At 40.5% G+C, this 23,268-nt stretch overlaps 5 protein-coding genes across 6 annotated transcripts in view; 2 read left to right on the top strand and 3 right to left on the bottom strand.

The window, feature by feature from the left end:
* LOC108603750 (cadherin-87A) overlaps positions 1 to 14,661 on the top strand; it is a 47,944-nt gene extending 33,283 nt beyond the window's left edge. For both annotated transcript variants that reach the window (XM_017992824.1, XM_017992825.1), the window contains 13 exons: positions 5,438 to 5,503; positions 5,574 to 5,920; positions 5,977 to 6,122; positions 6,182 to 6,489; positions 6,694 to 7,799; positions 8,725 to 9,792; positions 10,673 to 11,272; positions 11,328 to 11,920; positions 11,977 to 12,760; positions 12,818 to 13,093; positions 13,150 to 13,412; positions 13,473 to 13,821; positions 13,884 to 14,661. In XM_017992824.1, the coding sequence (XP_017848313.1) occupies positions 5,438 to 5,503; positions 5,574 to 5,920; positions 5,977 to 6,122; positions 6,182 to 6,489; positions 6,694 to 7,799; positions 8,725 to 9,792; positions 10,673 to 11,272; positions 11,328 to 11,920; positions 11,977 to 12,760; positions 12,818 to 13,093; positions 13,150 to 13,412; positions 13,473 to 13,821; positions 13,884 to 13,958 (5,981 nt within the window). In that variant the 3' untranslated portion in view covers positions 13,959 to 14,661. The remainder of the gene's footprint in view (positions 1 to 5,437; positions 5,504 to 5,573; positions 5,921 to 5,976; positions 6,123 to 6,181; positions 6,490 to 6,693; positions 7,800 to 8,724; positions 9,793 to 10,672; positions 11,273 to 11,327; positions 11,921 to 11,976; positions 12,761 to 12,817; positions 13,094 to 13,149; positions 13,413 to 13,472; positions 13,822 to 13,883) is intronic.
* Positions 9,787 to 10,647, bottom strand: LOC108603752. The gene is made up of 3 exons (XM_017992826.1): positions 10,325 to 10,647; positions 10,071 to 10,271; positions 9,787 to 9,954 (listed from the first exon to the last, which is right to left on the bottom strand). Exons 1-3 carry the CDS (start codon positions 10,567 to 10,569, stop codon positions 9,828 to 9,830), a joined length of 573 nt encoding a protein of 190 aa, XP_017848315.1. The 5' UTR covers positions 10,570 to 10,647; the 3' UTR covers positions 9,787 to 9,827.
* A 3,388-nt stretch (positions 14,662 to 18,049) lies between the features above and the next one.
* Positions 18,050 to 19,209, bottom strand: LOC108604380 (ras guanine nucleotide exchange factor L). The gene is made up of 2 exons (XM_017993834.1): positions 18,888 to 19,209; positions 18,050 to 18,831 (listed from the first exon to the last, which is right to left on the bottom strand). The coding sequence occupies exon 2, from the start codon at positions 18,739 to 18,741 to the stop codon at positions 18,415 to 18,417; it is 327 nt and encodes a 108-aa protein (XP_017849323.1). The 5' UTR covers positions 18,742 to 18,831; positions 18,888 to 19,209; the 3' UTR covers positions 18,050 to 18,414.
* Positions 19,210 to 19,470: 261 nt separating this feature from the next.
* On the top strand, positions 19,471 to 21,352 carry LOC108604378 (myoneurin). Its single transcript, XM_017993832.1, has 5 exons — positions 19,471 to 19,687; positions 19,752 to 20,695; positions 20,755 to 20,889; positions 20,945 to 21,055; positions 21,118 to 21,352. The coding sequence occupies exons 1-5, from the start codon at positions 19,541 to 19,543 to the stop codon at positions 21,266 to 21,268; spliced, it is 1,488 nt and encodes a 495-aa protein (XP_017849321.1). The 5' UTR covers positions 19,471 to 19,540; the 3' UTR covers positions 21,269 to 21,352.
* LOC108604379 (probable ribonuclease ZC3H12C) lies at positions 21,303 to 22,940 on the bottom strand. Its single transcript, XM_017993833.2, has one exon. The coding sequence runs from the start codon at positions 22,822 to 22,824 to the stop codon at positions 21,367 to 21,369; it is 1,458 nt and encodes a 485-aa protein (XP_017849322.1). The 5' UTR covers positions 22,825 to 22,940; the 3' UTR covers positions 21,303 to 21,366.
* Between the last annotated feature and the right edge of the window lie 328 nt (positions 22,941 to 23,268).

Raw genomic sequence — 23,268 nt, 5'->3', positions numbered from 1 at the left:
ATGCCATTTGCATGCACATGTTTAATTCATAGACTGCAGCAGCAAAACAAACAATTTAATTAATTAATAACGCATTTTAGTTGCAGCTCTATCTATCAGTTTTATGCGCTTTATATTTATAGCTGCGCATATTTATTCTTAGCTGCTCGCTTCCTTTTTTTAGCATAATCATTTGCTAAATATTTCCTTCAATTAACATAAATCTTTTGTTTCCGTTTGCTGCAGCTTCCTGTTTGCTTGTCATATATTTCATATTTCATTTGCATAGCAATTTTTATAGCAGCAGCGCAGCTTAAACATTAAAGTGTATAAAATGCTCAACTAGTTGTTGCTATGACTAGCATTTTGCCATTAGTAAACCATTTGGCAGCTTAGCATGCAATAAATTTGAACTGTGCCTTATTTAATGTACATGTGTGTGTCTGTGTGTGGGTGTATACAAACAAAATATTGTTGCCACAAATAACTGAGGCAGCTACAACGTCGTCGTCGTCGAGTTCATCAGTCATGCGTGTGCAAATATTTTAAGTGCTTCCTGCTACGTGCCTAGATACGCCCGAGAGATGCCTTTGCAGATATGGAGCTGAGCCTGAGCACGCATATTGTCGCCTGAATTCGATTTTGCATTTCAACAGCAGCAGGTGCGTGGGCAGCACAATGAGGCAAGCAGCGTTTACAATGTGTTAGCAGCAGCTTTTAAAAAAAAGTTATTGTTGCTTTTTATTGCGCCAACTTAATTAAATGTTTTATATTATTATAAAGCAAAGCAAAGTGTATTTGTAGTTTAGAATTGCTGCTTTTGCTTATGCGCTAGCTGCAGCCAATTATTTGTGGCATTGTCTAAGCCAAACAATTCAATTTACACACACGCACGCCTACGCAGACACACAAACACACACACATGCGCATCTTATGTGCATAATGCCTTCTGTGCATTGGTGCATATCCTGTTCAACACACACACAGCCATGCACTCAATTGTTGCTGCTGCTGCTGATAATGGCAGCACCCCCCACTCTTATCAAAGTTGGCTTAATAAGCGCAGTTGCTGCCTGCCTGCCTGCCAGTCAGTTATAAAGCTGTGAAAATCTGCGCAACAACTCTAAAGCCAAAAGCATAAAAAAAACAAAAAAAAAAGCAAAGTCAAAGTTTTGCCAACTTAAGAACAATAAGCGCATAAAAACTTCTGCTCAGCTGTAGGCGTGACTGTAAAGCAGCAGAACAACAACAACAATAACAAAAATCAACAACAGCGGCAAAAAAACTCGCTTAACTTTATATATGAGGCGGCATTAGATTCAGCTGAAAAGCAAATAGTTAACCCCTAGTTGGTGTCGCTGGGTTAATTGAAGTTTGTGGCTTGGCAACTAGTGATGGCAGCTAATCGATAAACGATTATTAGAGCTGGCTTATGGTATATTATGCTGCTAAAGGCTTTGTAGAATTTAAATGAAATGAAATAAATGAAATGAAATTATTTATATAAGAAAATAAGCTATGCTATGTATTGCAACTATTGCTTGATTGAACATTGAACAAACAAAATTCATTTTACATTTTTTTATATATTAAAGCTGCCCACTTGCGTGTTAACGTTTTGCTGCAAATGATTTTGTCAAAAGCATTTACGCCTAAAATATTACAACGATTTTCTTTAAACGCTTACAACTGACAGCTTGTTGGGTTCACAGCAGCAGCAGCAGCAGCAGTCATGGCTCTAAAATCAGTTTTAACACAGCATGGCTCGCTCTCTGGCCATATTGGCCCTGTGCCCCACTTGAAGAAGTGGTTGAAATATATCAAAACATTTGCTGTGTTTGACAAGCAGTCAAACTTAAGCGGCCACTTGTCAAGCGACAAGTAGCCCACGCACACACCCACGCCAGGACGCCCTATGAAACCAGTTGGAGCAAGGGCTGGGTCTGGGGCTTCCTACTATGCCCTTCAGTGCAGCGCTAGCTGTTACTCTGCCATTAAGCTGCTGTGCAGTGCGCGCTGTTGTGTTGTGGAGTGTGTAAGAAACAAGAAATAAATTTATATATAATAATAAAAAAGAGCGAAGCAAAAGGAATTTCACAAGAAATTTCATTTCCTGGCGCACAGACATGGCCCTGGCCCCCCAGCTTGAGTTGAGTTACTCATTTGGCTTTAACATAAAAACCAATTTAAACTTGCGCATCGACGCATCGCTTGTCCTGCGCCACCCAAAACTGATTTAAGCTGCTACAATATGCAGCGACAACAACAAATATAAATAAAAATAAAAATAAGAATAATTTTAATTTCATTTCAACGTACTTGACTTACGGCTTATACACCTGACCCAAAAAATAACAGTAAAGAAGCTGGCCCCAAAGTATTCTTTAAGATGCGTGGGAAACACAACAATTGCGGCACTTACCCCGCCTCAGTCTCGTCTCGAGCACAGACGAGTTGATAAAGCTTTATGACTTTGCTTAAGCTGCCTCAAACTTTTGTTTTTTTGTTTGAATTTAAAAGCAGCACGTAGCGTTCATAATTATGTGGAATGAGTAAATGTGACACACACACACACGACTGTGATAACGATTAACTTTTGCACAGATTTATGCAACAACAATAACAACAACAGTAACAACAGGTGCTTGTGTTAACTCAAGTGCTAAGCTGCCTTAACCCTGGCTCAGTTGCACTGGGCTGAGCTGCAATTTAAATTCAGAAATTTGTTAAACTGTCACAAATGCGCTGCATACGAAATGAGGCTCGAGCGCGCAAGCCGCAGAAACAGGCGCAGCATAATTATTTATAGCAAGTGTGCACTACTAGCCGAGCCGAGCCGCGCCGAGCGAGCGAGGCGCTGGCGTCAAGAAAACTGGGAAAACAAACAAGCAGCGTTGAATTACATTGCCACACGCACGCACGTGGTTGCCACCTTTATGCCTGCCTCATGCCTCACATATGAGTAATAGTAATGATGTTAAGCCCCCTCATGCTCAAGATGTGTATGAGCGTGTGTGTGTGTGTGTGCCAGCAGGCTTATGAATAAATTAAGTAAAAGGCTGCGCCCAAAAATGGGGGCACTGGCACATTGCTGGGCGCGCGTAGGCGTCGCGGAAAATAAAACACACAACGCACACAGCACAGCACAGCACATAAAAAAGCGCAATTTGCATGTGAATGTAAAGAAGACGCTTAGAATATCCTATAAATTGAATTAGGGCACAAACAGACAATCAAAGCGCAAACTAAAAGCAGCAGCAACAATTTTCCATAGCATACATTTGAGCGCAACAATTTTTGCGATTCAATTTTATAAATTACGCATACCCCACGCCTTAGCGCTGCGCTGTAGGTGTCGCAACAGCAACTTGAATAGATAAGGCGGCAGCAACTGTAGATAATGCCGTTTAAATAGAATCTGTTGACTGTTGCCAGCGACAGTCCTGAGGCCAAACAAACGGCCAGCACATAACGCAAATGGCAGCAGTCAGGCCCAAGAGTTGGAGTTGTAGCCTGCACAGGTGATTTACATAGCATATTTAAGTGGAGCACTTTGTGAACTCGCTCGCATGCGACACGACACGATATCATCATCATCATCATGGAGCCATAACAAATGTTGCAAGCGTAAAAAATAAAAAATATGCGTTAGAAGCTGCTGCTGCTGCTGCTGCTGCCAAGCTAAGTTTGCTACATTCTTTTTGCTTTTGGAGCTTTGCTGACTAAGATGTATTACAAGCGACAGCATAAGGAGTTTGACATTTTTATTATGTTGCAAACGCAGCAGCGAGCGTAAGCGAGAGGGAGGCAGCGCTTTAAGGTACAAGTTATTAGCAAGTTTGACATAGCAACGAACTGAGCTTTAAACGCTACTCTCCGATTTGTTTGCCTAATTCAATTATTATTGCAAGTGCTTTGCACAACATGCTGCGATATATAAAACGTACACAATTTATTTAAAATAAATATGATTTATTATATATCGCATTGGCTTGGCGCGCTGCTGAATATGTAAGGCAATCTGCATGAACGATTATGCTGCAGAGTTTGCCAAGCACTTCAAGCGGCGGCTTGGGTACATAAGTTGCCACCCACCACCCACTCACATTGTATGCCATAAGCTTACACTGTATATAAAGCAAATTTGACTTCAGGTACACACTACACTTGGCTTTTTATGATGATGATGAGACTCGACTTGAGCCAGAGCTGCCAAAAAGAAAATAAAATAAAAATTTTAAATGTAAAGCGACTGCCATTGAAGGGCTTAAATCACAAGCAAAATCAACTTCAACAGGTTTTTTGGCGTATTGGCAAACATGAAAGGCTAAAACACACACACACAGACACACGCATGCACACAAGCTTAAGTGTGCCGTATAAAATTACGTAAAAAAATTGATATTGGATGCTATTGATATTTGCCAAAACCAGGCGCTGTGCACTGTGGGCAATGCACTCATATTTGTGCTAACTTTGAACAGCAATTTACAATTTGATAACTTGGCTTTAACAAATTGAAAAGCACAGTTGCTTATTAATTTGTTTTAATAATTTAAACTGTCTTTTTACTTTTTGCTCCCATCATACAAACGTCCGCTTGTATGTCAAGACTTGTGTGTTGGCCCAAAACTTAATTGAGTGTGTGCTTTGTGTTTGGTTTAAGCCAAAGCCAGAAAACAAACTATGCTTGTCATAATTAAGTCCATGAATTTATGCATGAGCTAGCAAGCAACTAAAGCTAAACTTAATTGTTTATAATTAAAGTACAATAGTTGAATGGCTTTAAAGTCAAAGGTTCGATACAGCCAACTGCAACTTGTTGGGCAAACTAAAACGCAAACTTTTAGCGCCAGAGCATAAATGTTGTATTTATGCAGCACGAGGCTGTTCAATGTTGTGGCCAACATAAACAAGGAGCAGGACGCAGTACGCAGGCACGCAATACAGGCAACTGTGGGCAGTCTAGTTAAGCTTTTATGCATAACTAATTGGCTTGGGACTGGGACTGGGACTGAGACTGGGCATCCCAGTGGGTAATTTTTTTTTATATTTTAAGCTGCCCTGCCCGCATGTACAAAGCTGCGTTCGTGCGTAGCCGGAAACATTAAAAACCGTTGGCGCCTCGTTTGCTACACTTTTTTTTTTGTTTTTAGAAGGACCAGCGCTTACTTTGGCAACAGTTAAAATGCACAATTTGGCACAATGTTGCTTATGTTGTTGTTGCTTGTCATCAGCATCGTTATATTGTTATGGCCATTGTTGTGCGCTGTCTCTGTGTGTGTGTGTTGTCAGCTAATTGAATTTTCAGCATGCAATTTAATTTATCTTTGTTTGTTTGCAAACAAGCTAACAACATTTATTTAATAGTATTTTTTGTATGCGTTGCTTTTTAAATTTAACACGCAAACTTTGTTTGCAATATAAATAAATAATTTGCATTTTTTCCTCTTTTTAGCAGTTAACAAAATGAAGCGTATGCTAACTTGGTTTATCATTTGCCTGACAACGCAACTAGCGAGCTGTAAGTAGCAAGATAATCTGACAACATTCATCAAACTTGCCACTAAATTATTTAACTTTTGCTTTTGTAGCTGAAACAAACTTGCCGCCCGTGTTTACGCAAACGCTGAACAACATTGTGCTCTATGAGAATGTGCCAGTGGGTACAGTGGTGTTTCGCTTGGAGGGCTACGATCCGGAGAGCAGCAATGTTACCTTTGGCTCCATAGGCTCGGATCATTTCAGCGTGGATCCAGTCTCAGGCAATATAACGCTAGTGAAGCCACTGGATCGCGAGGAAAAGGATAGCTTAACATTTCTAGTGTCCATACGGGATCGCGTGGATGCAGCAGGTGAATCGGAGCAGGATAATGTAGTGGAGCAGCCCATAACATTTATTATACTGGATGAGAACGATAATGCGCCAGAGTTTCAAAATGTAAGCGCAGCACAAACTAAAAATAAAATATTATTACTAATTGTTTAACGCTATAGACACCCTATGAAACGGATGTAAATGAGGACGCCGCTGTGGGCACTACTATATACAATAAAATACTTGTAACCGATCGCGATACCATTGGCGACAGCTTGGACTTGAAGTGCTTGCCACAGCAGCAAAGCCCCGAGGCTTGCAACAAGTAAGTGCGCGCTATATAATTTAAACTTAATGCTTAATCGACTATTTGTGCTTGCGCAGATTTCGCCTGCAGCTGCTGAGCCGCGAGGCAACGGTGCTAACTGCCGCTGTGGTGCTCAACGAGACGCTCAACTACAATCAGCGCATGATTTATCATTTCCAGCTGGAGGCAAGCGATGGTCTGCACAAGACGCAAACAACGTTCGAGGCGCGCGTCAAGGATGTGCAGGATAAGCCGCCCGTGTTCCAAGGCTCGCTCTCCACAGTCATTGATGAGGATAGTGCGATTAACACTTTGGTGCTCACAGTGCATGCGCGTGATGGCGACACTGGCGAACCACGCAAAATTGTCTACGATTTGATAAGCAGTAGGTTTTAATAACAAATCAAATTATATTGAATTAAGAGATTGAATTAACGAAAGCCCCAAGCCCGCCTTCCAGTGCTGCTTGGCATTATATAATACATATCTATTCTATAATTCATTAATCTCTAAATCCAAGCATTGAATTCCAGTCGATTCCTCAGTGTATTTGCTTAACTCTCCATCTTCATTGCTGCTTTGCTTACAGATCCCAGCGACTATTTTCTTTTGGACTCACACAGTGGAGAGTTGCGCACAGCCAAGCCCTTGGATCGTGAGGCGCTGGCTGATTCCACGGGACTCATTACATTAGTCATACGCGCACGTGAGCTGGTCAACGGTGTGCCCAGCGATGATGCATTGACCAGCGCGACGGCACGTGCTACTGTCACCATACGCGACGTGAACGACTCACCGCCCACGTTCAACAAGAAGGAGTACGAGGTGGCGCTGCTGGAGAATACGCCAGTGGGCACGCCCTTGGCGCTGGACATGAGTGTCAGCGATGCAGATGTGGGTGTTAACTCAAAGTTTGCGCTGCGCTTGGAGGATGTCTCAGGTGTGTTCGATGTGGAGCCCAAGCTGGTCAGCGGCTACTCGCAGGTGAACATACGCGTAGCCAATGGCACGCTGGACTATGAGAATCCCAATCAGCGCAAGTTCATAGTGCTGGTCATAGCCGAGGAGACGGACACCAATCCCAAGCTCAGCTCGACGGCCACCATTACAGTGAGTGTGTTGGATGCGAATGACAACAAGCCGAGCTTTGAGCTGGAGAGCTACTCAGCGAGTGTGTCGGAGGCAGCGCTGCCAGGACAGTTTATTGCCACCATCACAGCCAAGGACATTGACTCGGGCAGCTATGGGGATGCGGGCATACGTTACAGTCTCTCCGGCACGGGCGCCGAGCTGTTCCATGTCAATGAGCAAACGGGCGTCATTACGCTCGCCGATTGTCAGGAGCAGCAGCAGCGCAACAGGCGCCAGCGACGTGACCTACATGACAACGAACACGCACTTCAAATGCTCAGCTTGGAGGCGAACCCACAAGAACAGCAGCAGTCGCAGCAGCAGCCGCAGATTAATACTGAGCCCAGCGTGCAATACACCTTAATCACGCAGGCGGACAAACAACCACAGACAACAACAATGGCTACAACAATTGAACCAACAACAACGACGACGATTGGCGCCGAAGACGCTGTGGCAACTGCTAATGACGCCAAAGCCGACAGCAGCAGCAGCAGCAGCCGCCAGGCGCCTTCGACGTGTCTGGATTATGAAACGGAGACCACGTACTTTTTGTCCTACAAGGTGAGTGCGAATCGATGCCTAAATGCAGCGAAAATAACAAATATTTATACGCGTAGCTTTGCATATAAATTATAGCACATCAAAAATGAAAATGTAAAGCAAAATAAAGAACTGTGCAGAGTTCTTGAGAAATTTGATAAGCTGTCAATATTTTTTAAAGCAAACAATTTAATACGTTAGCATAAATTGCTGCAAAACAGTCAATTCCAATTTTATTTTGCTTACAAAAAATTGTTCATAACTTTGTCAAACAAATTTTTTAATTGATCAAACAAAAGAGATATGTAAATTGACTTGTCAATTATTTTGTTTGCAATAAAGTGAAGCGAAAATAAAATATATGAGGGCTTATGTTCAACCAAATGTTTATTGTACAACAACAAAAGCACAGCTTATGTTTATTTATGTGCATTCAATTGAGAATATTTACTTAGCCTATGTATTCGCTATACTTAAAGTTAGTTTTATTCAATTCAAAATGAGTTCGCTTTTCATTTTATTAACTCTTATTATTTTTACTGCATATATGTTTATACTCATTTAAATTGTTAAAGTCGTTACTTGCAACTTATCAAAGTTTAATATTACACAGCAAATTTATTTACTTTGTACTCTTTTGTTCATAACTTCAACAAATAATTGTGACTTGTTTACATTCATTTTAATTGAGTTTGCTTTGCATAATAAATTGCAATTTAATTTCGCTGACTTACAGCCGCTCAAAGTTAGACGTTGTGATTATTTCGTATACATTTAACTATTTTGTTCATAGCTTGGTTATTAATAATGTAAGTTTATGTTAGTTGTCGCATTTTAATTGTAGTTGTAGCCACTGTTTTGACTGACAATTGACAATTTTTAATATTTCAATCGTCTAAGCTAAAATTAAGTATACGTAATAACTTTCGCACATTATTTTTTGCAGGCCACCGATGACAATGGCCAAGGTCAGACTTCTGTAGTATCGCTGCGCATCTCTGTGACTGATGCCAATGATTCGCCGCCTGTGTGCGAGAGTCCTTTGTATCGCGGCAGCGTGGACGAGGGCGCGTTAGTCTTCGACTCGCCTTTGGTGGTCAAAGCGCGCGATGCGGACACCATGTCAAGCATAAGCTATCGCATTATAGGCTCGCCACAGATTGAGAGCATCTTCGACATAGACAAGCAAAGCGGACAGATAAGCATACGCTCCAATGCCAGCCTGGATGTGACGACGCTCAAGAGCGATCAGCTAATCTTTGTGGTTGAAGCCAACGATGGTTTGTTCACTGCCAACTGTGGCGTCAACATAACCGTGCGGGATGTGAACAATCATGCGCCCAGCTTCGTGCAGCAAAGCTACAGCGCTGTGGTCGAGGAGAACTCAGAGATTGGCACTAGCGTGGAGAAGCTGCAGGCCACAGATCTGGATACGGGCAAGAATGCTGAGCTGCGCTATCGCATACAGCAGGGCAGCTTCGATGACTTTGGCATTGATGAGCGCACGGGCGAGGTGTTCGTCTCACGTAAACTGGACTACGATAGGCGCAATACGTATCAGCTGCAGGTGCAGGCGGCGGATCAGGGCACGCCCAGCTTGACAGGCACCTCCACTTTAACCATCAATGTGCAGAACAGCAATGACAAGGATCCTTACTTTGTGCCCGCCACGCAGCATGCGGAAGTGCGCGCCGATGCGCCCACTGGCCAACTGGTGTACACGCTGATTGCGCTCGATCCGGATGTGGCTACGCATAATGCGCTGGAGTTCGCAGCCACTGATGATATCACCGCCATTGATAAGGAGGGCAAGGAGCTGCCGCAGAGCGAGCAGTTCAAGGAATATTTTGCCATTACACGCGCTGGCAAAGTGCTCGTCAATCGGCAGCTGGATCGCAATTTGTTTGCTGTCATGCGCATCAATGTGCTGGTCACGGACAGCACAGCGCCCAATGTGCAGCAAGGACGTGGACTGCTCATAATACAGATTATAGATGTGAACAAGATACCACCGGTGAGTGAACAGAGTAAACAGACTTGGAATTTTATTTAACGATAAAGCATGTGAACCAATTCAAACTCTTGGCTGCTATCCCTATGCAGACTTTCATGGCTGGACTCCGTCGAGGACAGACTGGGCGTTGTCAGCTGATGATGCTTGTCCGAGTAAATGTTGCTAATGAGTAGCAAATAAATAAACAGTTAATAATAGAAGCAGCTAATTAGTTTAGTAGTTGTCAGTATTAAGATTAGAGCTACAATTTATATAATTTGTAAATTTATTGTACTTACAGCACAGATATGCAGCAGCTTGTTTTAATAAACATTTTGGTTAGAAATATGGCAAACACTGCTAATCCTTCGGGCTGTAGAAAGCGAACTGCAGCATAGCCCAACACAATCTCATAGATATTCAGAATGACATTATCGAAGAGCTGCACAAATATGCTGGGCATCAATAGCTCCGGTTGTGAGTTGGTCAATATAGGATAGCTATCGATAAATATAGAGATATATATATTTGAAACTGTTTACTGCCAACTTACATGGCCACAATGTTGGTCACCAGGCCCACAAAGCAAAGCAAGAAACGTATGAGCAGCAGCCCAGATATAAGAAATATAAACATTTGTCGCATCCAAATCTCCTGCTTGGACATGTGCACCAATTGCTTCACCTCACGCATATCCAAATGCAATCGGCTAACATTAAGTGCAGTTGCTTTATATAAAATGGCAATGATATTAACAAAGAGTATTTTGATTTTGGGATATGTCGCCTCCTCGGGCATTGTTAGCTGTAGTAATTTTTAATAAATTCCAAATAATTTTACGCACGATCTGACACTGAACTCAACAAAATTAAAAATGTAACTAATTTGCTTTCACTTGCAGCGCTTCAATGCACCTTGGACGCCTGCACAGCCGCTGATTAAGCTGCAAATGGTGGAGGAGCAGCCAGTGGGCACTGTGTTGACCACTTTGCAGGCCAGCGATGAGGACTCCAGCATTGGCGAGTTCAACATAAGCGTCAATAACTATTTTGCCATAAATGCAACCACAGGCGTTATTTATACAACGGCGCGGCTGGACTATGAAGCAGTGAAGGAGGTTAAGTTTATGGCTACAGTAAGCGATACGGGCGTACCAGCGTTAACAGCTACGGCGGATATTGTAGTGGATATTATTAATCTGAATGACAATGAGCCGCAGTTTAGTCGCAGCGAATATCAATTTAATATAACTGAGAACTCACCGGAGGGCACGCTGGCGGGTCAGGTGCAGGCGCAGGATGCAGATGTGGGCGCGTTTGGTGAGCTCACCTATACGCTCATAGGCGAGAATCACAAATACTTCAATGTGGATCCGTATACGGGCAATGTGCGTGTGGCTAATGCTAGCATTTTGGATCGGGAGCAGCTTAAGCAGCTCACCTTGACTGTGGTGGCGCAGGATAAGGCGCCAGCTACAGTGCAAAAGTCAGCAACAGCAACTGTAAGCATGCAAATATATTTATTGTTCACATTATTAACATTTTATTTTGCTTTAGATACACATTAACATATTGGATGTGAATGATAATGAACCTGTTTTCACACGCGCTGTTTACAACTCGACGGTATCGGAGAATGCAGCTTATCAGCCGCCTGCAGCGCTGCTGCAAGTGCAGGCCAACGATCAGGACGAAGGACTCTTTGGTGATGTGCGCTATGTCATTACAGCTGGCAATGAGCTGGCGCTCTTTACGCTCGATGCACAAACGGGCATTGTGTATCCAGCGCAAAGTCTTGCGGGCAAAGCGGGCAGCTATAGATTGACAATTTCAGCGCGTGATACGCAGGGCTCGGGCAGCAAGGAGAGCAACGCTGAGGCGCTCATTACTGTGCTGCGTGTCAATCGCCATCGTCCAGAGTTCATTATACCCGCGCTGTCGAATGCAACAATTGAAATTCCCGGCGACATAGTGCAGGCGGACTATTTGCTATTAACTGTCAAGGCTGTGGACAATGATACGGACGATAGCGTTAGCTATCACTTGCAGCTGAACAATCAGAATGTGCAGCAGACACAGGAGTTTAAAATAGACCAGCACAGCGGCGAACTGCGCGCCAAGCAGCAGCTGAATCGCAAACAGCGCGCCAAGTAAGCGACAGTACTTTATTTATTTATATTATATTATTAACTACTTTTGCTTGCAGCTATGAAATTGTTTTGGTTGCACGCGATGCTGGCAATCCGCCTTTTGAGTCGCTGCGTCTGCTTAGCGTTAGCATTGTGGATGCCAATGAGAATCGTCCAGAGTTTCCCGATGCAGCGAATCCGTATCAAGTGTCTATAAATGAAAACAGTGGACGCGATGTTAAAATTGGACATATACAAGCCGCTTCGCGTAGCAAACATAATCGCGATATATTCTACTATATGCTGCTGGGCAATGAGGATGGCGCTTTCTATGTGGACAAGCTCACGGGCGACATCTACACCAACAAGAGTCTGGATCGTGAGCAAACTGATGCGTATACGCTTTATATACTCGCCAGCATTAAGTCTGATTTGCATATATCCGAAGAGGAGCGCGCTTCGTTCTCTATAAAAACACTTAATCGAGATAATACTGTAGCCAAAGTAGCCATAACTGTGCTGGATGTGAATGATAATGCGCCCATATTTGAGAAATCCATTTACTATGCTGGTGTCAATGCCAATGCCAAGATGAATGCTGCCATTACTTTAGTGAATGCCACAGATGCGGATCAGGGCAAGAATTCCAAGATTGAGTACATGATTGTTGCCTCGAATCTTTACAAGTTTGACGCCAGCAAATCCACGGGCTCCATTGTGCCCAGTCCCTTTGCCATTTCGCAAGACGGACGCATTACGGCCAATACTATAATGGCGGAGTACAATCAAGATCGCTTCGAGCTGGAGATTGTAGCGCGTGAGCTGGAAGAGCCGCAGCGTTCAGCCAACACTAAAGTTAATGTGCGTATTTACATTTAGTTGTTATAAACTTTATAAATGTAAACATTTAATTTACAGATTTGGGTATTCGATGGCACGCAGCTGGTGCGTGTGATACTCTCACGTCCACCCGAGGAGGTTTATCAGGAGCAGGAGGAAATCATTGCCGAGCTGCGCAATGCTACGCAGCATCGCATTATTGTAGATGAAATACGTTTCCATTTGGATTCCATTGGACGCATACGCATGGACTGGTGTGATTTGTATTTCCATGCGGTGGATCCACAAACGCAACAAATTGCGCCCGTTGATGAAATACTCAAGGATATTGATAGAAACTATGATTACCTAAAGGTAACAGCACAAGCAGCTTACATTAGCTTTTTAACTTACATTTGTTTACTTTTTAGGACTACTATGCTGGCTTTGCCATAGAGAATGTCGTGCCCGCTTATATAGCAATTGTGCAGGATGAATTCGATTTAGCTGTCGCCGGTTTGGTTGCTTTGGTTATTGTGCTCTTTGTTGGCGTTATTAGCTTCATTGTGCTCTGCTGCTGTCTTAAGCATTGGAATCTATCTGTGCCTGTGGAAACGCGTCGTAAGGAAGCGCTCATCAAGAAACAAATCATTGAGGACTTGAATACCACAGAGAATCCGCTTTGGATAGAACAGTGCGTCTACTTACGCTTTAGATTTAGCTTTATGCCTATTAATTTATGTTATTTGTGTAGAAAACTCAAGCTGTATGAGGAGCAGGAGCTTACCATGCAAGTATTTTCGGAGCCTGATCATATATCCAACTCGGAGGCACCTGGCCATTTGGAACATCGCAGCTCGCTGGAGCAGGTGCATCATGGTCAGTCGGTGGACAACACTTATGCCACCATACAGCCGCGCAACAATCAGAATCGTCTAAACGCTGGCAGCAATGGCGGCGCCGGTTCCATTTCCATGCGTGGCACTGCTGGACCAGCAAGCGCTGGCGGCATTGGTGGCGCCGGACTGATCCTAGCGCGCGTTGATCCGCATGGCAATGATTTTTCAGACTATGCCACGCTACGCAATAATAGAGCGCCATCGGTAAGTTGCATGCACTTGGCCAGCTTTAAAATAAACTTTCATTTAACTCATATTTCTTTTAGATGTACGAGTTTACGGGCTCCACATTCCAAGCACCTATACGGGATGGTGACGATGCCGTCGCTGAGCTTATTTAAGTCGCAACTAATTGCAGCAAACGACAAAACTTGTAAATTATATAGTAGCTGTCTATATAGAGTTATAACTTAGCTGTCGTTTAGTTCAACTGATCTGATTTTCTTTGCATTTTTTTCTTGTTTGCCGCAATAGTTTTTATTTATATAAATGCATATATATATACAAACAAATTATACATAAACTTATACTTAGTACATAGTATCTTGTATGCCAACTAATCAAGCAAAGTAAATCATAAACGATTATTAATATATACATTATGTAAACAGCTACAAAATGTCCCCCATAGTGGAATCTATCCCGCATAAATAATGACAATAATATATATGAATATATTGACGATGTCTATATCTAGCATATTATATATAAGTGTTTGCTAGCATACATAACACTCAATTGCAATGATTTCTCCAATAACAACGCGATATTAGTTTAAAATGCCACAACTATTGTATTATTAAGTTGTACTCAAACAAAACAAAACAAAAAAAAAGACTAAATTATTTGCTCTTCCATTTCGTATTACGTTTAGTTTTTTCTTGGCAACGTTAACTGTTAGCACTAAGTTGTTAGTTTAATTAGCCGCGCTTGCTCATATATTTAAGTTGTAGTCTTAATTAAATTAAATTGTAATTGTCCATAACTTTGTACAAAACAGAGTCAAAACATTATTGTTTGCATTTACATATACAAAAATACATACACATATATTATATACGATATGATAAATTATAAAATAAACTAAAGAAATTATGTAAAAACCTGTGCTTCACTTCAAAACTGAAAGGAAACTACACTTAAGTAAGGAAAGTATTGAACAGAAAGCAATAGTCAGCAACATAGGTTTATTAGTCATAACTTGGTAAAAAATCATCCGATTCATTAACTAACATTAATCGAAAATCTTACAACTTCCAAATTTGAATACAGTTTTGTTTAGATACATACGCCATTTCGCTAAATTACAGTTTGTCAAAGTGCGATGTTTCACGAAAATTTGTCTTTTTTGTTTACAATTTTGATCATAACTTTGCCAAATAATTTTTATAACAGACCTATTTAAGCTCATTTTAATTGTGCTTTCCACACAAACATAAGGACGTATAGAACAATTGGATCGGATTTTTTTTATCTGAGTTATAGCTTCGAAAAGTTGAAATTAACCAAATAGTAGCTCTTTGGCATTGGATTTATAGCCATAACTTTGTCAAAACAATTTTTTTATTGATCAAACTTAACAACATATGTTTATTTACAATCTCATGATTAAATTAAGCCCAACCATTCTTCAGTCCGATTTTTTTTGGCTGAGATATAGCTTCTCAAAGTTAGAAAGTGATAAGCAAAAAATGAAGACGGCATCATTTTTTGGAAAAATTTACAGGGGTTACATCACGTTTTTTTGCCAAAATATCGAAAATCTTTAAACTTCCAAGTTTGAATGCAGTATTTATTCTTATTGCATCTCACGAGGTCTAACAAGGCATGAAACTCCGCAAACGGATGCAATTTCGCTGAATTACGGTTTATCAAAGTGCGATGTTTCACGAAAATTTGTCTCTTTTGTATACTATTTTGTTCATAACTTTGTCAAATAATTTTTTATATCAGACCTATTTAAGCTCATTTTAATTTGTGGCTTTCCACACAAAATAAATTGACGTATAAAGCATATGGATCGGATTTTTTTTAGCTGAGTTATAGCTTCGGCAAAGTTTGAAATTAACCAAAAGTAGCTCTTTGGCATTGGATTTATACCATAACTTTGTCAAAACAATTTTTTATTGATCAAACTTAACAACATATATTGTTTATTTACAATCTCATGATTAAATTAAGCCCAACCATTCTTCTGTCCGATTTTTTTTTGGCTGAGATTAGTTCTCAAAATTTGAAAGTGTTAAGAAAATGAGTACGGCATATTTTTTGCGCAAAAAATTTACAGGGGGTTACATCAAACGTTTTTTTTTTTCTGCCAAAATTTATCGAAAATCTTTAAAAACTTCCAAGTTTGAATGCAGTTTATTCTTATGCATCTCACAAGTCTAACAATGCATGAGACTCCGAAATCGGATGCAATTTCGCTGAATTACGGCTTATCAAAGTGCGATGTTTCACGAAAATTTGTATTTTTGTTTACTAATTTTGATCATAACTTCGCCAAATAATTTTTATATCAGACCTGTTTAAGCTCATTTTAATTGTGCTTTCTACACAAACATAAGGCACGTATAGAACAATTAGATTCGGATTTTTTTTAGCTGAGTTATAGCTTCGCAAAGTTTGAAATTAAGCAAAAAGTAGCTTTTTGGCGTTGGATTTATTGCCATAACTTTGTCAAAACAATTTTTTTATTGATCAAACTTAACAACATATGTTTATATACAATCTCATAATTAAATTAAGCTAAACCACTCTTCTGTCCGATTTTTTTTGGCTGAGATATAGTTTCTCAAAGTTAGAAAGTGATAAGAAATGAAGACGGCATCAATTTTGGCAAAAATTTACAGGGGTTACATCACGTTTTTTGCCAAAATATCGAAAATCTTAAAACTTCCAAGTTTGAATGCAGTTTTATTCTTATGCATCTCACGAGTCTAACAATGCATGAGACTCCGAAATCGGATGCAATTTTCGCTGAATTACGGCTTATCAAAGTGCGATGTTTCACGAAAATTTGTCTCTTTTGTTTACAATTTTGATCATAACTTTGCCAAATAATTTTTATATCATACAATCATACCACCAAAGTTACATATAGCAATGAGCTACAGGCAGCCACAATATGCTGGCATGGAGCTAGTCAAATAAATGTTACCCATGCCATGGATTATCTCTGACAGAGAGTAAGTAAAACAAACTAGCAATCTACATCTACATCTTTATTTATATCAAAAAACATTTTACAATTTTTGTATTTTATTTATAGGCTTTTGTTTGCGCCGCACGAGGACATAATGGGCACAACAGCAGCGCCTCTCCAGCTTCTCTTCACTAATAGAGGGCTAAACTGCAACGGACTTTTCCGCTTAACCAGAGCAACAGTCTGGGGCCCACGTCCTTGAGAGACACGGAAGTCATCTGGACTAAGCATCATCAGTCGACAACAATGATAGATAATATTATTATTATTTAATACAACTATCATTACATTTATATATACATATTTGCTACTATTATTTTAGTTAAAATTATTATCAGACATTATTCTATTAATAATTCTTGTTTATTGTTATGGAAAAAATAAGCAAGTTAATAAAATATTTGAGTAAATACAAAGAAAATATGTGTTATTATTTGAAGAGAGAGGAAGGGATTCTTTAGGAAGGTTTATTCTCAATTGCACTTGCTGATTGCGTCTTCGTTTCCGCTCCCGATCCTCTATGAATTATAGATCTCCGCAGTTGATCTAAGCTCATCTTCATGCCCGGTGTTTGTTTATTTTTGACAGACAGGAGGTGTCTGGATTGATGTACAACGACAATAACAAACATCAATTACTTACCTTACTCACCTGTTGCATCCGTCATACTTACCTTCGCCATAGCCGCCAGTTTTACCCACTTCAAATTGAATTTTTACATTCAAAATGAATTTAGTTCTTTTTAAATTGTAATTTGATTTTAGTTTTCTTATTACCTTGCTGAGATAGAGCCTCAACAAAGTCTGAAATAAAACATTCATTCATAAGTTACAGCTTTGAAATAAACAAAACAAAAGTCAGCAGCATTTGTTTTTTAGCCATATCTTGCTCAAAAATTATCCGATTCTTAAACTTTTACTGCTTCATGCTTGTATTGATGCTAAAAACAAAGTTGTATTAATTTATTTTTAGTGAACTGTAAAATCGGAAGCAGTTTCGCTGAGTTACAGCTTATCAAAGCTTGATATTTCACAGAAAGTTGTCTTGTTTGCCTTTTCGTTGTTGATAGCTCACAGCCTATGGTTGTTGATGCAAGATAGCCCTTAAACAGATTTGTCTGTTAAAGAAAATATTTTATCATATACTAGCATGATTAGTCCTCCTGGTAGGCAAAGCTCTTATAGCCTCAACCAAAGTTGATTATCTTTTTTTTTATTTAATTGAGTTATTATACTTTATTACAAGTTATCAAGCTTCACGTGTGAGTTTTTAAGTTTAATGTTCTATTACAATAGGTTAGGTTTTATATTATATGGATCACATTTAGTAGCAATTTCTTGAATAAACTAACTAAGAGTAATTTACATAATTGTTTGAAATGAATGTGAGCAACTAAATGACTGGTATACTAATTCCATCTGAGATTTTTCTTTGAATTATTGGCACTATCAAAGGCAAACATGGTGAACATTATATAGCAATTACTGTTTCTTTTATAATTATATCCATGAGTTATTTTGATGTTTGTAGTTAAGTAAAGTAAAGTAACGTATTTAGTACAAGTTGAGTCAACTGCGTAATATCACCTGAACCTAAAGATTGATACGTTTTACACGCTCAGCATGCAGATCGTATAAAATTTTGTTTTTCTCATAGTAGTATGGATTTTGATCTGCATTTAATTCCGGATTATATTCATAATTGGTGCCATCGGATGATCCATCACCACCACTACCAGCTGGTGTCGTAGGTAGATAGTTATTGTTGTCATTGATTATCCCTGGATTACTACAGCTGCTGTTGCTATTCCCATCATCATAATTTAAATGTAAATTGTTGATACGTTTAGAGAGTGGCGTGGAATCACAAGGTATATCATCTTCACGGCTGCGTTTTCTTGTTCTCATAAACTCTTCCATTTCGATGTTACGTTCCGTTCCTTGTTTGCGTTTCTAATGCCTGATACGCAAATTTTGCTTATCTTCAGCAGAACATCCCTATCGTGTGCGCTGCAACAAGTGACATGCGTATTAACAGTTTTGCAATAATAACTTTTCTTGCTTACAATTAGTCAAATATACGTTGTTTATCCCTTGTACTTGGTGGCCTGTCTGCAGTTTGAACAGCTATTGACTTGCTGTCAATTTTCTCAGTAATGTCAGTCACTTTCTTTCGTAGCAAGTTTTTAAGTTAATCATTTATATGCCTTCCGCTGCACTATTTTGTCAACAAATGCAGTTGTGCTTAAGTGCAAGAGTCCTCACGAGATAAGCACTTTTGCGCTTAATAATTACTCCTTTTTTAGTCATTTTTAATAATAAAGTACATAAACAAATGTCCCTGAAGTTGTTTATAAATTCTGGTCACTATCCGATAACTTGTGGTCGGTAATCGAATGTTAAAAACATGCTTGATGACACATGATGTTTGGTTGATATAAAAAAATTTCATCAATACAAGCTAAACACTTATTGTGTAAACAATTAAAAAATTTAATTTTATATATGAAGGAATTAACTCAATTGGAATAATTAAAATAAAATTCAAATTGTACCATGGAATATTTGTGGCAAAAACTGACCATTTATTAAAATGCATCTCGACAACCCTAGTACAATAAAATTAAAGCATCCCTAAATTTCTTTTAATTCAATATTTAGCGTCATTTCCAAGAATTAAACAATTTGTGGACTTATTGTGTAGTTATAATTCAAAAAAATGCCGGCAGCTACAACGGAAGGGGCACAGAAGTGGATAGTCTGTCGAGTTTGCTTGCAGCAACCGAAGGAGCCAATGGGAAGCATATTTAATGACGACGCATCCAAAGATTTGACAAACATGATTTTAGAGTGCGGCGGCGTGCCCGTAAGTTTCACACATAAATACATAGTTAAGTGTGCGGCTATTTCATAATTTGATTAAATTGCAGATTAAAAGGTTTGACCACTATCCGGACAAGATATGCGACAAATGCAAGAAAAGTTTGCACGTTGCTTTCAAGTTTCGCCGCATCTGCCAGCGTTCCTACAAACACCTGAGGCAATTTATAGCGCCTGTTGAGGTGGAGCAACAGCAACAAGAACAGCAGCAGCTAATCGATGAACATACAATGGGAGTAGATTCTAACAATGCGGCAGCGACGACACTGTCAAATGCACTGTCTGATAATGAGGAAAACAACGATGACGATTTGGCTATGTTTGTAGATTTGGCTAAAGAGAGCTTGGTCCACGTCAAGAGCGAAACGGTAGAGGAGGATGGCATTATAGAGGAACTGTACGATGTCTATGAAGCATATGAAGGCGATTTGGTGCCAGAGCAACAAACTGCCAACTATGAGGAAGCTGACGCTGAAGAAGCCGAAGTTGAAGGGGATATACACACAAATTCTATCTCGGGACTGTCGGCAGACATAGAGTACCTAGATCAAGTGGATCAGGATCAAGATCAGCTTACAGAAAGCGCGCATGAAGACGATATGGAGACGCGCAGCACATCGGATGAGGAATTTTTGCCAGTTAAGTCGCGTAGTGTAACAACGCGTTCAAGCGGCAAACGCCGCGCCACACGCAAACCAGGTCCGCTTAGTAAAGCAAGTAAAACTACATTAACCAGAATTAAACGTGAAAGCGCCGACAATTCAACCCATATGCTGCTTAATGCGGATGAGGGCGTCACGTACAGCGAGACAATTGTGCGGAAGGCCAGCGGCATTAAGACTGGCATTAAAACCAAAGGTGGACACAAGATTCTAGTAGGCGATAAAAAGGAGTTCAAATATATATGCGATATTTGTGGAAATATGTATCCGTCTCAGAGCCGCCTCACGGAGCACATCAAGGTGCACTCGGGCGTTAAGCCACATGAATGCGAGTAAGCGATCTCACCAGTTCTTTATTTTGGCATACGTCTCCAACTTGTCTTATTTTCAGAATTTGTGGACACTGCTTTGCCCAGGCGCAGCAACTGGCGCGTCATATGAACACGCATACGGGCAATCGGCCCTACAAATGCAGCTACTGTCCGGCTGCCTTTGCAGATTTATCCACGCGCAACAAGCATCATCGGTAAGTATAGGATAAGATCTAACAACTATTGAATTTATCTAAAATGTATTTACAGGATTCATACCAACGAGCGTCCCTATGAGTGCGATGTCTGCCACAAGACCTTTACCTACACCAATACATTGAAATTCCATAAAATGATACACACTGGGGAGAAGCCGCATGTGTAAGTTGCTTAACGAAGATAATTTTGACAACATTCTTACAATTTTCTTTATTGCTTTACAGCTGTGAAATTTGTGGCAAAGGCTTTCCACAGGCATATAAGCTGAGAAATCATAGAATAACACATGACCGCAGGGGCATGGGGATTACTCGCGATAATACAGAAGTTATGTTGCCCTACGATACAGCCACGGCTGTTGGACTGGAAATGTAAAATTTTCCAAAAAAAAAAGAAGATAAACAACAAATGAATGCATATAATTTAAGTACGCCTCTTATTAATCAGTTGCGCGTAGCCTTAAGTTTCTTAGTCTAATTATGTGGAAATAAATTAAGTATAGCTGCACAGATTGTCTTGGCATCGGTCTCATCGGGATAGAGTTGCAGCACAGCATGCACCTGATGCTGTGGAAATAGACTGCTTAAGTGATAGCGTAGCAGTCGACGCTGCTCCTCGCGTGACGCTTGAGCCGTATGCAGCTCCTCATTAATGCGCGAATCGGAGGCAGACAAATGCGCCAAATTATGCGCGCCCGGTAGCGTTAGCTTAGCAGCCTGATGTTGATCTGTCAGTGGTGCCGATGGTGTGCGTGTCAGATACTGATGGACATAACTGCTATTGCTGGCGGCAAAATTTGGATGCTGATGCTGCTGTTGGTATGTGGGCGGCGCTTGTCTTTGCAGCTTCTTGTGACGGTTAGGCTGTTGATCCGTCTCTGGCTGATTAAGCTCCAGTTGACTGTTAAAGGAATGACAAAGTTGCTGCTGCTGCTGCTGTTGTTGTTGCTGTGAGATTTTCTCTAGCGTATTCGATTTAGTTCGTGCCAATTGTTGTGCCCCATTGCTATGTAGCGGCGCACTGTGCGACACTTGAAGTGGCAAACGCTGCATCTGCAGCGGCGCTCCTTGATGGCGGAATTTGCACTTTTGACCATAAGTGCACTTTTTGCCATATGGACACAGCTGCTGCTGCAGATCTGTCACCTTGAATTGCGTTGGCGAGCGCAAGAACATGTCCAAAGAGGGGCCAGAGCGACCCAATGGATCATCCGGTGGCATAAAGATATCATCCACAAAGGAGTACATTAAGAGACGCTCCTGAACAACTTTTCGAAACTCATTGCTCTCTAGCAGCAAATCGCGATAATTGTCATTGGAGACCACAATACCATCAGTTTCAACTGCCAGCTTGAGTATAAAGCGATCATCGTAACATGAAATCCGCTTCCCATCTAAATGCCTGGAAGGTGTGAAGACCAAAACACGTTCGTGTTCTAGCTCATAGAGCACCTCCTGTTCCGTTATGTTATTGTTGACCAGCTCTTTGCGCCAATGGGGCACAAATGCTGTGATCTGTCGATGTCCACGCTGCCGGAACCAGTCCACACAGATTCGTATGCCGCGGCAGCTGAATACCGTATTAACGCCATGCGACAGTGCCACATTACTGCCATCAATCACAATGTGCCGTAGGCGCTGAGCATTGTTATTGTTTATGTTGCTGCTACTTTTGTTTGTCGTGGCTGGTGGAGGCTCATCTGCCGTTAGTTTTATAAGCTCCGCCAGTAGATCGTTTTGCTTTGCCTCGGAGCCCAGGCGTGTTAGCGCTGTGTGTATAGACTTTTGTGTGTAACCCAGCTTTTGAGCAAATTCTAAATTTTTTCTTTCCGTTGTACTCAAGTCGTCATCATCACTACTTTCCTGCTGTTGCTGCTGCTGCTGCTGTTGTTTTTCTTGCCCTTGCACTGTGCAATCCATTTTAATGCGCATTTAGTTTGCTAACGGCTTAACATAAGCTGCGCGTACAACTTTTGCTTCACATTCGTTTTGTCTGTCCTGAATTTTCATCAATTTGTGCAACAAGTTTCTATTTACATTTACTTCCTTTTTTAATCATCGCGTGGATGACAGTTTGTTGTTTGCGTGGTGAGATTCGCGTTGCAGGGCGAGTGGTGAATTTAAATTTGATTGTTAAAGTATCGATGCTAAAAACCTCAAACTGGCGCAAGTATTGTATTTTGAATTTTATTTTTAAATTTATTTATTGAAAATGTAGAAAGTAATAATTATCTTGTAAAAAGGGGTTTACAGCTGAAATACTGCACAAAACCTGTAACGTACATGTATTTAAAATGCGTAATATTTATTTTATTGAACCATGCATAAACAGATTTTATTGTGTTGTACAATTAAATATATCGTACATAGTATAGG

This window comes from Drosophila busckii, chromosome 3R (genome assembly GCF_011750605.1).
Source record: "Drosophila busckii strain San Diego stock center, stock number 13000-0081.31 chromosome 3R, ASM1175060v1, whole genome shotgun sequence".
Taxonomy (NCBI): domain Eukaryota; kingdom Metazoa; phylum Arthropoda; class Insecta; order Diptera; family Drosophilidae; genus Drosophila; species Drosophila busckii.
This window is presented reverse-complemented; position numbering and strand designations above follow the sequence as displayed.